Below are 17,798 nucleotides of genomic sequence, written 5' to 3' on the forward strand. Positions count from 1 at the left end.
GAGACTGCCCCCACTCCCCCTGCCTGCTTCTCTGCCTACTTGTGATCTCTGCCTGTCGAATAAATAAATAAAATCTTTCAAAAAAAAAAGAGCTAAAAAAAAAAAAAAACAACGATAACAGAACTGTCCAACAAAGGTAGCTTATCACCTATAAAGGTGTTACCCAAGAGACTTCTTCACTAGGGGAAAGGTCAGAGAACTCTACTAAGCTTTCTTTTCAGCTCTTCTGTTTGATGGTTCATTTGCGGTAATTATCAACTGAAGTTTCCATATACTTAGTATTTCAGGTTATCTGTTCATTTTTGCACCATTTTGATTTAAACATTTTACAGACAGAAGACATAAAGGTTAATGGTCAGAACCTGCTACAAAAGTAATGCCTTATATCAAAATACACACAAATACACACAGGCAATTTACATTCATGCCAGGGAGCAATAAAGCTATTCTTCTCTAACTTATAAAACACCAAGTTATTTAAATCATTTTAATTATCGATTTTATGTGTGCATACTAAAATGGAAATTTTCTCATTTGCAAAATAAAACAAGGGGCCTGGGAAGCATGAGACCATCTAGTATGCAGATTGGTGTCAAGAGGAAGAAAAAGCTAGGGAATGTGGAAGTCACATTTCAGATCAATTACTCTTCCTTTCAATGTGTCTATACCTGGTTTTCAATGTCTTTACATCCAAAGAAAAGATGATTTGATAGATCACATGGGTTATCAGTGATTTTTTCCACAATTAGCCTGTGTTTGCATGATAAGTTAGATATAAAGTCATTACCTATTGGTGTATTCCTTGATGATCTGATATATACTAATCTTAATTGTTTCATTTTCAAATCGACTATTGCTCTGGTCCTTGTATATTCGGAATTCAGCCGCTGTCACTGCTTCCCCATGAGGAATTTGAGTCAGATCAAACCGGAATTCTTTGTAATGCCTTCGCTGGTGAGAAAAATCTTTGTCTCTTTCAACTGAAGAAGGAAAAAAAAAAAAGGAAGGAAAAAAGTTAGTCCTTTATAAAATATGGAAATTAATGGTAAATGCTCCAGCTTTGAAAATGAAAACAAACAAGTAGGATATTATAAAACTGGGAAAACACTAGAGCCACAGACCCATACATGCTTCCAGTGGAAGGAAATTCCACAAACAAACGACCTTTAGTTCAGAAGCAATATAACCTCTGTGGTTTCATACAAATTCCTGGATCTTAAATAGAAAGGCTATCCAAAAGTATTTTTAAAAGTAAAAGGTTGTAAAATGATTACTAACATGTATCAGGTACCAGAACACAGAAGGGTTCATACAGGAATTAGAAATAAGTTATAGAAACCCCCAGGGATCCAGGTGAAGTCAGTGATGAGATTTAGCACACCTGAGGGAGGAAAATAGGAAGGACTGAGAAACTGCAGGCACATAAGGACCACGTTTATGACATGATAAAGGTCAAGTAAATAAAACAAATTCGTGTTCACAAGAAAGAGTACTCTGAAAATGCCTTCCCCGGAAATTTTTTTTCTCCTTTTAGCAAATAAAATGTTCTTTTATTTTAAAAAAATAGCACTTTTATTACTTCTTATAGATTGTTTAGTACAACCTCCTTACCCATGGTACAGCATAAAGCCATCCAAAGACCTCTGTCTGTTCTTACTCAAAATACAGGGAAACATATTTTCCCTCTTCAACAACCTTCCTGCTAAATGAAGTCAGAGAACTTTTCCTCTTGGGAACATGATGGAATGTTGAAGAATTCAGGACAGTAAGTGTCAGGCATATTGTTATATAACCTGGCTTTGTAAAATAGAGTGTCATTTCATACAGTCTATAGCCACTGGGCACCAGTGGGTGCCCACTGGGCACTTTTTTTTTTTAAGATTTTATTTATTTATTTGACAGAGAGAGATCACAAATAGACAGAGAGGCAGGCAGAGAGAGAGGGAGAAGCAGGCTCCTTGCTGAGCAGAGAGCCTGATGTGAGCTCAATCCCAGGATCCTGAGATCATGACCTGAGCCGAAGGCAGAGGTTTAATCCACTGAGCCACCCAGGTGCCCCCACCAAATGCCTTCTTAAGGAATTATCTATTCAGGACTCATTTTTTTTAGTACTGCACTATCATTTGATGGAGTTATGTTTCTCAATATTGGTAGCTTTCTCAAAATCTCCGTTATCTAGGATACTGTAAGACAGGATCACAAAAATCTCACTGCAAAGCACTATGCACGAGGTATCTCATAATTACAGCCTGTAATCGCACTTGCGCATGTTCTCAGTGATATTTCATTGCCAAAAATTTGTTACAAGAAGATAAAAATGTTTAAGTTCTATAAATGAATTCACAAGTTGAAAAAATTGCATGATGATATGAAAATATCTTGAGGGGGTTCATTAAAATCATATCAACACTGCTATAAATATCTGAAACCTGGGGTCTTAAACTAGGGGAAAGATTAATATTAAGAAAGAGAGAAGAGGGTCATGACCATCCAGGAATGACTGTGGAAGCCAAAGATGCTAGAACTCTGTGTTCCACGGCCGGATGGGTTCCATGTCTGTGAGGAAGCTCATGACAAAGAAATGCATGATTTGTTGCCTTATATACTTCAAAAAACCCTCAGTTTATTTTCCCCAGGAGTAGGAGATTGTTTAGGAGAGCAAGGAGCTCGTCTCCATCTCTACCTCCCATAACTGAACCAGCAAAGAAAAATATAAGCTACGCCTGGGGGCATTTCTGTCCTGTGGAGCTTGGCAAGGATGGTGCTCTTGGGCTTTCTGGCTGACATCACCTCATATGAGTCATGTTTTGTTGTTTTGGTTTTTTGTTGTTGTTGTTGTTTTCTTTAAATATCACTATCTTGGTCCTAAGAGAGGTTCACTCCCAGAGAGATCATCCATCAACTTTTCCCTAAATACGGAAGATAATCTCATTTTTAGGATGCTATTTTAGTCCATAATTTAAACCTCTTTTCTGTCTAAACTTCTATTGCCAATAGAATAGACTGGTATGAACACCTCTCCCACGGCTCTATTTGCCCATTCTCCCAACTCGGCTGTGTGAGAGGGAAAGTGCAAGGGTAGAAAATCCTACAAACTGGGTATCTATTCACGGAAAGTGCCTTAAAACTTGTCGTGTTAAAACTTGCCACAACTTTTGTTTACAGTGGGCTGAATTTAATCCACTGCAAACCTGTTCTTTTCTGATCCTGATTTAAATGAAGTAGATGATATTAGAAAACAGTATTTAAATAGCCCCCATTAAATTCTGGTCCTGTTTTAAGCATTGTATTAAGAGTAACATATTATACTTTGTAACAACCAGTGAGGTAGGTTCTACTATTATCTTCACAATGAGGATGAGTAACTGAGGAGACAGAATAAATACCCAAGAAAATGAATCAAGTATTTGAGGCCATCAAGGAATGAAATCTAAAATCCCAGATACAGAAGCCGAAAATTCAAAAAGCTCTGAAAAATGAATGTTTGGCTTCAAGTTAATTTGGCAGGAGAACAGGAAATTAGCTGATCTGAGGCAACTTAAAGTCTCTATTTATCCTACTTTATATAAATATTTATTGCTTTGCTGCAGAAACGTTCATGTGTTTGACTAGATTGCCCTGTTTCAGACTCTGCTTGAGGAGTTCCATATTTTTTCATAAATGCACCAACCAGCCATTCAAAAATACATTTTTCGGTTCTGCAAATCAATATTTAAAATTCTAAATAACAGTTGCTGTGTGATTTTTCATTATCAATTTTATATATATATTTTTTCATTTTATTTATTTTTTCAGCGTAACAGTATTCATTCTTTTTGCACAACACCCAGTGCTCCATGCAAAACGTGCCCTCCCCATTACCCACCACCTGTTCCCCCAACCTCCCACCCCTGACCCTTCAAAACCCTCAGGTTGCCCCAACCTCCCACCCCTGACCCTTCAAAACCCTCAGGTTGTTTTTCAGAGTCCATAGTCTCTTATGGTTCGCCTCCCTGAAATTTAGACAAACCCCCCAAAAAACCCAAACTTACAGTCCTCAAAATAAAGCCTGAGACATGAGTTTGTTAGGATCCAATCTAAAGCATGCACCTGCATAATGCAAATAAGTATTGAATTCATATTATGTAAAGTCATCTACTGTTCTGGAATCCCCCGTGAGATGTGAGTATAATAAGGTGGAAAGCTAGAATTTCAGCTGTTATTCTAAAATTTCAATTTTCTAATCCAGGCTATTTAACCTAACCCCTTAAGGGGGCAAATTTTCAAAGAGTTTAATAAAATTCTATATTAAATATACCACACAAAATAAAGTTGCAGTGCAGATTTGTCCAGTGACTCAAATTCCTATATCCTATTGCTTTGAATTATAATTGCACTAGTAAATTTCATGGGACATATTGGAGTGAATAATGGAATAAAATGTGTATTTATATAGCCTAGCACTCCTAATGATGCTCACCAATATTCACAAGGTAATCTCAGTTACCTCAAAGAGCAAAGCTAGGGAGGTATCAAATATTAATACCCCTAATTTAAGAATAAGAAATTGGGTGATGACAGCTAGGTGGTAACAGATGTCTGTCTTCTAAAGCTTATTATAAATCTTCGCTCAATGTCCATACCACCTACGTAATGACATCCTACTGTTCTGTACTTAGAGACTAGTTCATAGCTAGTATATTCATACAATGTTTCTCAAGCAGTACACAAAAATGTGGAGAACAGGCTGGAGAATTAAGGGCTTGATCAATAATGGTTAATTAGCATCTAACACAAACAACACTTGACCCAAAGGAGTCTTCTAAGAAATACTGAACCGAAGACTGGATGACTGGATGAAAATCTGATTCTCTCTCTTCACTAAGTGCCGTCCTGCTACATTCCTATTGAGGAAAGGCGTGATAATTTCTCTAACTCTCATTTGTTTGGCACGTGCTTTGTTTAATCTCAGACCTTACTTATGTCTCTAAGTTTCTATAACTTGCCCAAAGCCCACTATGAATAATTGGGAGAGAACAAATTTCATTCCACAGTCAAGAATTCAATTCCCAGGGTGCCTGGGAGACTCAGTCAGTTAAGCAGCTGCCTTCAGCTTAGGTCATGATCCCAGAGTCCTGGGATCGAGCCCCACATCAGGCTCCCTGCTCAACGGGGAGCCTGCTGCTCCCTTTCCCTCTACCGCTCCCCCTCCTTGTGTGCGCTCTTTCACTCTCTCTCTCTGTCAAATAAATAAATAAAATTTAAAAAAAAATTCACTTCCCAAGCCCTCAACAACATAAGACTGTGTGTGTTTGTTTTTCTTGGTTGTAGTTTTGTTTGTTTTATCTCATTATCACTCAGCAAAGTTGATCTTCTGAAGCTTTCATTCTCCTCTATGTTGCTCCTAGTCTACAGAAGATGTCACACTTTCTGGATTCTGCTCATTCTTCTAGAACTCAGTGCCTCGAATATTTATTGTAGTAAATGGCACGTTATATTCACTTACTTAATATTGATGCCATTTCTTATCTAAGGAAATTTTTATGAATAAGCATGTGATTGTATTCATAACGTGAATTAATATTAAGTAACATCTGTATTAGTATGCAAGATCATCCTTTTACTACAACCATATTTAAAAATAAATGTGACTGACCAACTGGATCTTTCTATATTCCAATATTTTCTCCACCAGACCTACTACCAAAACTACCCTCCCAAAATAGATGAAAAAGAACATACAGACATGTTTTATATTTAAGTGTAAGCTTTTTATAGGTGATATCCCTGCCGTGTTTATATCTGATGATTTGGATACATATTAAGCATTGGTTCACCATATATGCAGTATACTATAAACCACTGCAGTTATAAATGGCTTGGAAAGCTTAAAAGATAAACAAATAAACAAGAAAAAAATCAGAAACATATGATTTTTTGTTTTTTTAATTCATATTGCATTTAAATATTTGGTTCTCTCAAATCACTCTTTTTTTTTAAAAGATTTTATTTATTTATTTGACAGAGAGAGAGATCACAAGTAGGCAGAGAGGCAGGCAGAGAGAGAGGAGGAAGCAGGCTCCCTGCAGAGCAGAGAACCCGATGCGGGGCTTGATCCCAGGACCCTGAGATCATGACCCGAGCCGAAGGCAGCGGCCTAATCCACTAAACCACCCAGGCGCCCCTCAAATCACTCTTTAAGTTGAATGTTAAACCCACTAAATACCATAAGATTCCGCAATCATTTTTATCATCATTTCTAATAAAATCTGTATTGCCAGGTTAAAATATGTGACTCCATAAAATCATAATTACATTCCTATTGCATTCTAGAAAAGACTCTCTTAATCACTGGACAATCAAGAAACAAACAAAAAAACAAAAACGAAGGCAGGAGGTTCCGCTCATTGAAAGCAGATCCATATTAGTCAAGGGGATAGAATTACACATGTTAAAACATACTGAGGTCAGGAGGTTGACCCTTTTCTGTAGTGAAGACCATTCCTTTATCCCCTACCACAGACGCCATTTCTCTGCTGGGAAGTGGAAAGGAGAGTCTGGGAACACACATAAGTAGATTAAAAATGCACATCTGTATTAATCAATTCACTTATGAAAATTGCGTATCATGCTTAGTGAAATAAGTCAATCGGAGAAAGACAACTATCATATGATCTCCCTGATATGAGGACATGGAGAAGCAACATGGGGGGGTAGGAGATAGGAGAAGAATAAATGAAACAAGATGGGATTGGGAGGGAGACAAACCATAAATGACTCTTAATCTCACAAAACAAACTGGGGGTTGCTGCGGGGAGGTGGGATTGGGGGAGGGGGAGCGGGCTATGGACATTGGGGAGGGGAAGCGAACCATAAGAGACTATGGACTCTGAAAAACAACCTGAGGGTTTTGAAGGGTCAGGGGTGGGAGGTTGGGGCAACCTGAGGGTTTTGAAGGGTCAGGGGTGGGAGGTTGGGGGAACAGGTGGTGGGTAATGGGGAGGGCACGTTTTGCATGGAGCACTGGGTGTTGTGCAAAAAGAATGAATACTGTTACGCTGAAAAAATAAATAAAATGAGAAAAAAAAAAAAAATTGCATTTAAAAAGAGAACACAGTGACCTGCCCAGACTGCTATTTTCCTATCTGCCTACATATCCAACAAGGTCCATAGGCCGTGTTTTGCCAATGGTCATAGAGTAGTACACGAGTGCCACCCACTCTTCTCCTACTGCCAGTTAGGACGCATGCTTGTTTGGAAGATTGCTAGGTGTACGCCAATGAATGTCACCATAACGGTTAAATAAAGCTCCCAACATAGGATTGTTTACTTATGTAACATGATGGCTGTCAATAGTGTGTTCTGCAGCTGCTTTCCTGCATATATATATACACACACATACATACATATATATATATATATATATATCAATTTTGCTGAATTTTTGGTCATATAATATATATATAATAAATATATATATATTATATGACCAAAAATTCAGCAAAATTGATAGTTTACCATTCAAAACACAATCACAACAATGGTGGTAAACATTCTCTTCTAGGAGCAGGTTGTCGTCTATTCCAAACACTTGCATCTACGTGAACTGCCTGGAGCAACCAGAAGCTCCCCTACGCTGACAGAACCAGAGAATTTATTATTATTATTTGGTTCGAAAAAGGGGCCACATCAAAGCATCCAAGAGGTAAAATATGAATCAAAAGATTCACATTCCATGCTTCATGGGCTGACAGTACAAAGAAACAGTTAAAAGAAACAGAAGCACCAAACTACATTCTAAACGCTCTAAATCGCCAACGTTTCGCAAAGATTAAGCTTCATGTTTAAAGACAAACACGGGACCCTTTTATTGCTGAGGTATGACTTAACAGAAATTCATGACTGATTGCAGTCCCTCTCACTCCCAAACAGACACCTCTCTGAATGTCTTTATCATTAGTAGAGATTGGATGGAAAAATGTCCCGATTAAAGATTTTCATGTCTACCATATCTGAAGAGTAGAATTAATTGTCAGAGGATTGCAGTTTTATCTCTGTAGTGATTTATCTGCCCTCTTCAAGAGATGCATTCATGGGCAATCAGTCTCAATCTCCCACACAAGGGCTATAACATGGAAGACACAAATAGAATCAGTAGCTGCAAGACAAAGATAGGTTCTCCCAGGAGCCTCGCCAGCTGTTGAAAGAGTACAGATCACGGTTTGCTGCTGAGTGCAAAAAATCATTAAGCGATTACTCATAGAATTATTACTTATCTGCGTTGCATTTTAAAGTAAAAGGGGGAAGAAAGGCAAAGATAACATGTGACTACCCAGAAGTATCACTTCACAAGACGTCCTTCACAGACTAGTCCAGTGAGAAACATAAACTGGTCCTGGAAAGGCCTATTCATTGATTGGTGAGCTCACACACACATGCTCCTTTGAAGGGATAACCATTCCAGAGAGTGTGGTAAACTCCAGATTCCAGAAACCCTAAGAGCCTCTTAACACCACAGTGAGGTTTGACCTGAAGGACAGAAAACTGTCTCCCTGAAGGTATTGTTTCAAAGAACAATTCAATTGGCTTTCACATGTTCTGTAATTAAAATGCTCTTACTTGTTTTCATAAATGCTTCCTGAATTCAGTTTTATAGAGAAGGAAATCTCAAAAGAAAGTTGAGATGGCTAAATACTTTAAATATTTTAATGAAATGGCTAAACAGATTGGTTTCCTGAATCAGTTTTGAATACATGTAATTTTGAAATTTATAAAATTTAATTAAGCATCCAATATCTAAATGTTATTTTGCTTTAACAAACATAAGTGACTTAGGAACATAAAGAATTCAATCTTGTACAAAGAGAGCTTGGAACTGGGGTGAAGATGCCCTCGGACTGGAGGAACCCAGCACTCAGTCCTCGGTAGTTACCTAGATTCTATAATGATAGTTTTACAGATTAAGCATTGGCATGAAAATGGATATATTATATAATAATAAACTATAATAGCAATAAGTTATTTTTATTTGATAAAATTAATATATTTCAAATTTTTGTTCCTTCTCCCTTATTGGATGTAGTCCATCCCCTGGCTGTCAGAGGACTGCTTTTCTTTTTCTTGTCTTCCACATATACTCACCTTGATTATCCTAAAAATAGCTACTGGGCTACTTTCCCATTTATTCAATCCCAAAATATTTATTGGATAACTGCTATGGGCCAAATCCTAAAAGCTAAGGAGATATAAGAAGAAAAGAGATAGGAGCTCAGGATGAGAAAGAAAGACACGGAAAAGTAAAATTTTGATATAATTGTGTCGAGGCTACCGGGCACGTGTGTAATATAAGGCAGTTATAAAAACGTAAAGAACAACACATTGTATGTAGGAGGCTGCAGTAGGAGATCATTTTGAGCTTGGTCTCAAAGAAGTTTCATCAAGTAAAGCGTTCATTTCAATGGAAAGAGATTTGAAGGCCATAGCCAAAGTTGTGAATAATAAATAGTTCATCGTCGTTGCACAATATGGAGTCTAGGAGGTCAGCAGTGGGATCTGAGGAATAGTAACAGTTTCCTGAGAACGGATCAATGTTTTCCACTCTTCCTATCCCTTTGGGTGCATTATGTCTTCTAATAATTAAAGACAGGAACTTATATTTTTATAATCGATATCACAGGCAAGTATATAGTCAACACTCAATTTTGAAAGAAAGTTGGAAGAGTTAACGATGCCTTAATAATCCTCTCCCTGTCCTAACTTGATGGTTTTCTTGACCCTGTTCTCTAAGATGCTTTCCCCATTTTCAGAACTTCAAATCCGCCTTTACTTAACATCCCCAGTTCCAGGGCACCTGGGTGGCATCTACCTTCGGCTCAGGTCATGATCCCTGGGTCCTGGGATGGAGCCCCGTGTCTAGCTCCCTGCTCAGTGGGGAGTCTGCTTCTCTCCCTACTTACACTCTTTCTCTCTCTCAAATTAATAAATAAAATCTTTTTTAAAAATCTCCAGTTCTAATACCACAAACACTACTTTGAAAATTTCTGTCCATGTTAATTTCTCCTGCTAAGGACCACATAATGCTTTTTCCATACCTCCCTTTAGATAATGGACATGACATAATTAAGAGTGCTGGATTTGAAGTAAGAAAACCCTGAATTAAATCTTTTTTACCTAACTTAGTAAAGAGTGTAATATTAAGAAAGTGATTCAACATCCCTATGCCTTTATATATCCGTCTTTAAAATGGAGATAGATAATAAAAAGGTCTACTCCAGTGTCTAGGAAAAATTAAGTGATATTTGAGAGAGTCTTAGTGTAAGTGTCCGGAACACAGCAAGTTCTCAAAAAGCGGTACCTATTCTATTAATCACTTTCTACTTGCATTGTAATTATTATGTAATTATTATGTCACCCACAGGTAAGACATTTTAGAGAAATAGCCATGTTTTCTTCTTGTTTTGTTTCTTATCTTTATATTCCTGCATAAACCCCAAACAGAACTTTGTATTTGGGAAATGGTAGATAAAATTTAAGTATAGAAAATTTGCTACCTGTCCTAAAAAACACAGCCTTTTTGATTATCAAAATGTCACTGTATCTGGAATATAGGTATCTTAATAAAGGGGATTAATATTATGGGTTTTTTTTTTAAATTCATTATAGTGGAGTTAAAAACTTTCAGGCTAGAGCTAGATTTTTATAAGAGTGGATAGAAAATAATTGTATTTACTTGATAACTTGCTTGGCTATTTCACATGTGTAAAGTAGAGAACACAGTTGTGCATATTTTGACATTCACATATTACCCATAATCTAATCAAATTTACTGATTCTGACACCTCTCTTTTAAGGGAGTCTGAGAGTCACTTAATTATTTTCCCCCCTGAGGACAACAATGCATCATAACCTACAGAAAATATTTTGTTATTGTTTTTATAAAAAGTTTTTTATACAAGAAATTGTGAGTTGGAATTTAAGACAAATGTTCATCTTTTGTGGATTGAATTTCAAAAATAAGTTTAGGGTAAATACAGAATACCTGTCTAATTTACTTTGCGTAATAAGAAATGATTATTTAGTGATGAGTGTGTATATTTAGTATATAAACAATGGATTTCCATCACACTGTGTACAAATATTTGAGAAAAGTTTGTGTTTGTCTATAAGAACTCAACAGAAAAGCACAGCTGTCTGATAATCACCTCTTGGTAAATATTTAGTTCTCATGTTTTCTTTAGTAGAAAAATCTGTGGGTTTTATAGATTGCCTGGCAGCTAGAGGTCAACCATTCTAATCTCACCAGATTTCACCGAGTGACCTCGTGAATTCTTCTGTTGCATCAGTAAAATAAAACAGTCAAGTTGTAGCCATCCGAAGGTGACAGAGGTTCCAGTACGTTGGGATATGGCAAAGAACCTTCGTTTACATCTTGACCACAACGCCATGATAGTTTATCTACAGTGAATGCTTGTGGTTACTTGACAAAAACAGGTCAAAGGTTTTGTGAGTTTTCTTCTGAAATGGCTCAGTGCCTTCTCTAATGACTGATAATTGAAAACAGAGACTGGAACTATACAATGTGGTGGGTGACAGATAAGCAGTAGATTAATGTCAATACTTGGTTAGGAGACACTAAAAGGTCAGGAGTCACAGGAATTAGCTATTGTGCTACTGTGACAAGACAGACATCAAAAGTCTATTATCCCTTCAACGGCCCTTCCCCAAGCCTGAAATCTATTCTCACTTCCTTTGGTTATAATTAAGAGATAATTTTGATCTCATTGTACACATGATGTCAAACTGAAGGCCCTCACCCTAAGTGAACCAAATGTCAGGGTTTTCATAGCTTTATTTGTATAATAAAGATTTTTTCTCATATCACAATTTTAATGTACTCATTGCTCCTTTCGGAGAATTTTAGAAACCTTGTATTCAGCAAAAAAGAATTATATTTAATGGGAAGAAAGAAAAACCAGAATAAATTTGTTTGGAATTTCTCTATGGGGGTAAAATGAAGTTTAAAGGAGAGTTTACAGAGTATGAAGGACATGAGAATTTTTATAGCTGAACATATAAATGTCTTTCTCAAATTTAGTGCTTTAGATTTTAAATTGATACAATACCTTTAATAGAGTTCGCTCAAGTTCAATCTGCAGTTCGGTCTGTCATTTCGAAACAAAAGCAAATTGAATTGCTGCCACCAAATGGGTTGCATCAGTGAATTTTGGTAGATGGAAAGAGGTCGCAGAGAAATGTGATTGTATCTAATGACATATAAGGTTAGTAGAGACATAACTACATAGTTTATAGGTTTTTAAGGAAAGGAATAGAATGATATATAAGAATATATTACACATGTACTCTAGGTAATATAAGGGGAGCTCATCTATCTGTCTGCTTAGGCAAGGACCAAAAGGAGCCTTGGTGGCCCGTTTGTTTCCTAAGAAGTGTTTGTTTGCTCTCTGTCTCCCTCACTAGATTTTAAACTTGATAACAGCAGCTTGCCTGATTGCCATACATTCGATTCCTACCTCAGTCTCTGGCACATAGTACGTGTTCAATATACATGTGGAATGAATGAATATAGGAATATATACTCAACTTCTGGTTCTCTTTTTGGTTTGTTGGTTGTTTCAGGAGGGAGAGTATGTAGACCCTGTTACTCCAACTTAGCCAAAAGTAGAATCCTTCAACCATTTATTCTTTTTTTTTTTTTTTTAAAGATTTTATTTATTTATTTGACAGAGAGAGAGATCACAAGCAGGCAGAGAGGCAGGCAGAGAGAGAGAGGAGGAAGCAGGCTCCCTGCGGAGCAGAGAGCCCGATGCGGGGCTCGATCCCAGGACCCTGAGATCATGACCTGAGCTGAAGGCAGTGGCTTAATCCACTGAGCCACCCAGGTGCCCCTCAACCATTTATTCTTAAATGAGTACTGCCAATATTACAATATAGTATTATTCCTAACAATATATTTTTTTCCTTTCTTTTTTGAAAGGAATTCAAATAAATAATGATAACTTAGAATCTGAATGCCATATATATGTTTTTCAGTTTTCACTAGCTATCTTAAAACTTAAAAATACATGCTAGACTAATAGAATCTTTATGATTCTTAAATGGACATATTACTCTTGGGGAAAGAGAAAAAGGTAATAGAAAAATTAAATAGCATTGTTTTCATTTTATGGTTATTAATAAAATTGTATTGAAAATAATTTCCAGGGGCACCTGGGTGGCTCAGTGTGTTAAAGCCTCTGCTTTGGCTCAGGTCATGATCTCAGGGTCCTGGGATCAAGCCCCACATTGGGCTCTTTGCTCAGCAAGGAGCCTATTTCCTTCTCTCTCTGCCTACTTTTGATCTCTCTCTCTTTGTGTCAAATAAATAAATAAGATCTTAAAAAAAAAAAAAAGAAAAGAATTTCCAGAATTAATCATGTGCTTTATAAGGTAATATTTATGTAGTTTTTTAATATAATTCATATATTCTCATTGATTTTTCTCTCTATAAAAATGCTTAAGAATTTCATTCTTCCATTTATATATATATATAAAATATATAACCAAGTCTTTGGTAACATGTTCATAATTGTTTAATCTTATTTCTAAATTACTGAAAATAGTTGCTCCCTTCGAAAATATGTTTTGTTTTTGTTAGTTACTTTTCGGTTCAAAAAATAAATATTATAACTGCTTTTATTTGTTGTGTTTGTCTAACATCTTCCTTGAAAGTTAAAGTTTATTCCATCCGTCTGTATGTTTACAGATAGTACATAACTTGCTTAACATTTCTTTATATCACATTATTAAAATGGTATTAGATGAATCTATACATTGTATTAAAAGATGTTTTCTATAATTGGAGACCTCCTTCAGAACATGTGTTAGATTTAATAAAGATGTAACAGGTGCCAAAATCAATAAAGAAATCATACGATCTCCCCACATTTACTGACGGAGACCACACTGTAATTAGAGCCAAGGGACCCTTAGCGGTCTCAGGTCACAGAGTATTCATAGGAACAGTCTCATATTTTGGTTGATCTGGTTTCACACTCCTGGGCTTCTCCTTTGTATTGGGATTTGGGGTCAACCACAAAACCCAGAGCAAAATTCATCACTGAGCAATATCTGGTTTTGAGTTCAAACTATACAAACCTTCCAAGTTTCTTAAGATGCACACCTGGAAGAAACAATAAGTCTTCTGAGATCCAAGGCATACGGTCTCGTTTTAGATTCAAATTTAACAACTTCCTGAGTCTCCAATCCAATTTTATATCAATTATCAGAAGGTCTGCATCCTAATATTTTTGTTGCTAAAAGTTTGTCATGTTCTTCATATTATTTAATCATCCATCCAATTAACTCATATGTACTGTCTCATAAAGAACCAAATTCAGCAACAGGAAAAGCTAAAGACCAACCTTATTTAAACCACATATTACTCTAAAAGGTCAGGAACTGATACTATCTAGTAACTCCAGAAATGAGTATGATGAGTTTGGGGTTGAAATAAGGACACCTGAGTACTAGATGTTTAAGACGGAGGTGGACTCTCAGATTGCTCTCCACATCTGCACTGCTCAGTGACTGCTCTTCCCCACCGAGTCTCAGTTTGGAAATTTTCTGGCAAGAGGAAATGGTGGCATTGACAGACACAGTGCGAGTTTGGTAGTACAGTGAGAGTGTGGTAGTATACTGAAAACAGAGAAACCAGACAAACTTAAGAATACTGAATGCTGAGTTCTCAGGCCTCTTTCCCCTATTTGGTTCCCATAATGTTTGACAGCCAGGCCTGTAACTTGCAGACAAGAGAATTGAAGAGTCCTCTCATTGAAAGCTGGCCATTCCAGAAGAAGGACTAAGTCTCCACAAAATGGCAAAGCAAGAATATCATAAAGAGAAAATGATACTGACAAGTTCCACCCATATGTGAAAATCTTCTAATCAGCTTTTTAATCTCTCACTATTTACTAAAAGCAGAGAAACAAAAAGATCACTAGGTATCTGAGAAAATTCTCTACCTTCAAATAGAGAGACAAAGTAGCTCTTTAAAAGAGGAATTTGAAGGAACTTAAAAAAAAAAAAAACCCACTAAAAAACTACCATAATATCCTTTGAGAGCTAAGAGAAGATATTATATTCATGAAACAAGAAGATGCTGTAAAACAAACACATAGTCATTGCTAAAATATCTCTTGTAAATAAGGCTACAAATCAATCTCAGTTTGAAATATTAAGTTGAAAAATTCTTCAGAAAGGAGAGCAATTAGTCAAAGTCAAAGGAGTGCAAAAGAGAACAGGAGAGGAAGACTAAACAAAGAATGAAGGAGAAAGGAAAGGGTGAGTATAGAACTGGTCCCAATAATCATGATTCCATAAAGAGAGATGCAGGGAAGGGAGGAAATTATTGAAGAATTAATTCAGTTCACTGATCAAAAGCATAACAGTTTCAGGACTGAAAATGTCTGCTTTGTGAAGAAAGATTCTCCGAGCTCCCAAAGACAAAATACAAATCACGTATGTAGGAACGCATGAATCAAAATGGATGCCAGCTGCTCAAAATCAACACTGTAATCTAGAAGACAAAGGGGCAAATGCCTTCAAAATCATGTTGAGAAGTTATCTATACCTTAGAATACCAGACTCAACTAAATTAGCCATCAAATATGAAGGTATAATAAGGATACTTTAAGACATGGAAGATATTAAAAATCTGATTCCCAAAAGAATTTCTTTGGAATGTCCTATACAAGATGTACCACCAAAATGAGGAAGTAAGCCAGAAAGAAAATGAAAGCATGGGCCACAGGATAAAGGAGGTTTAACACAAGAGAACGAAAGATAATTTCCAGAATGATTTCGAAGGGCAATCCCAGGATGACAGCTGTGCTCCAGGCACTAGGCAAACCGTCCATCTTGAGTGTGACTCAGCAGGACAATACATGAAGGCTAACATCACAAAGATGGCATTTCCCATTAATACTGTTCTTTGAACCTGACAAAGTCTAGGTGAGCCCAAACAAGACTAGTACCTATCAGTAGCTTTCTTGACATATATTTATAAAGTTCCCGCTCTCTCCTGAAAGTCCCACTGCCTGGGTCCTCTGAGAATCGTCACTTCCTCTCACAGTAATGCTTTTTTGTCTTTTGTTTTCTTTTTTTGACTTATTCCTCAGAGCTGGTTTGCTGACCATGGTGGGCCTAGATGTTGAGACTATGGAAAAGCTCATACCTTCTCACTATGTTTCAGTTGACCTGGCCTTGCTACACTCCACCCCTGCCCCCCAACAAATTCCCAGGGCACTAACTCCTCAAAAAGAGGCCTTTAAAAACTGTCAAACAAACTAAACCACAATTTTATTCAGAGGCTATGTTTAGCTCAACTTCTGGAAACGTTTACCTAAACATTTTACTTAAATATCTAGCATTTTACTTAAATATCTATCTTGTTTTATCTTTTATAGCAGTTGGCTTTATGTTTACTTATATGTGAAATACAACTGATAAAATAGAAAATATGTAATTAAGAAAACAATAATGTATCTAAGTTCATGCATACAGTAGTAATCCAGATGCACTGTTTCAAATCGAGATCTGCCCCCATCAGGGTACCTCTTAGAAAACATTCCAAGAAGCTACAAAATTTCTTTTTGAAATTTTATATTTATGCTCTGCCTCAGTGTCCTTACTAAATTCAAAAGTCTACTGTCTTTCACTTTTCCTGTGGATGTCTTTCCTTTACAAATAAATCATAGTGATTTGCAATATTTAAAGCTAGGGAGCATTTTCAGTAATCCTCATGGCATTGAGGACTGTACGGGATGTTTAGACTCTGCAAAATGCTAGTGTTATTTCTACAATCATATCTAAGTATACCACGAATTCCTCTTGTTTAGAAACAGAAAATACCCTTCAAGTTCCATTTTATTTTCTCACCCCCTGATATGTGATCACAAGGGAAAATCAAGCATAACCCTGAAAGCATATGAACATCACTGAGTGGTCTGCTCCACATTGCTCCTAATATACAGTGACAATAAAAGCCATCTCATCACTAAGATATGGTTCGCATATTTCTAGTTATAGCGAGATTTGTTCCTTTTTGCTTTTGAAGGAAACATGCTAAAGCTAAAAACTTAATTTTAAGTTTTTAAATTAAATTTTAAATTTAAGCTTGGTGAGAGCTAACAATGATAATGGAAACAATTAACAGGACTCATTTGAAAAAGACACTGAAGGCATCTGAGAGAGTAAGGAATTGGCAAACTCATTAATATTCATTTCTTAATGAATTTGAATAAGGGATGTCACAGAACATGTAGGCAAAAGAGCAGCCTCAGAAGAGTAAATGGAAGTGATGTTAAATATATTAATGATGGTGCAGAAATTAGAACCTATAGTGTACTCCTTCTTACTCAAAGTCATATGGGATATTCTATATTTAGTCATAAAATCCTAATGAATTTATGAAGCTTAGATATTTAATAATGTTAGAATGTTTGGAGAATCAATGATAATGGTTATAAGATTATAATAATTAATACTTACGAAACAGTACGTGACATTATGCTAAGTGTATAACGTCTTGTCTAATATAGTATGTATTTTGTGAAAGAAGGAAGAGAAATTCAGCTAGCATTTATTGACTGTTTATCATCCAGCCACCACTTTAGGTAGAGAATAGTGGTGGGAACAGAGGGGAGACAGGGGAAGTTAAGAAAGTTCTTTTCTGGGGCACCTGGGTGGCTCAGTGGGTTAAACCGCTGCCTTCGGCTCAGGTCATGGTCTCAGGTCATGGTCTCAGGGTCCTGGGATCTAGC

General features: G+C 36.6%; 1 protein-coding gene across 1 annotated transcript in view; it reads right to left on the reverse strand.

The window, feature by feature from the left end:
• BMP5 (bone morphogenetic protein 5) overlaps nucleotides 1-17,798 on the reverse strand; it is a 119,754-nt gene that overhangs the window by 58,538 nt on the left and 43,418 nt on the right. The window contains exon 2 of the mRNA XM_046004088.1: nucleotides 788-980. Coding sequence (XP_045860044.1) covers nucleotides 788-980 — 193 coding nt within the window. The remainder of the gene's footprint in view (nucleotides 1-787; nucleotides 981-17,798) is intronic.

This window comes from Meles meles, chromosome 5 (assembly GCF_922984935.1).
Source record: "Meles meles chromosome 5, mMelMel3.1 paternal haplotype, whole genome shotgun sequence".
Lineage (NCBI taxonomy): Eukaryota > Metazoa > Chordata > Mammalia > Carnivora > Mustelidae > Meles > Meles meles.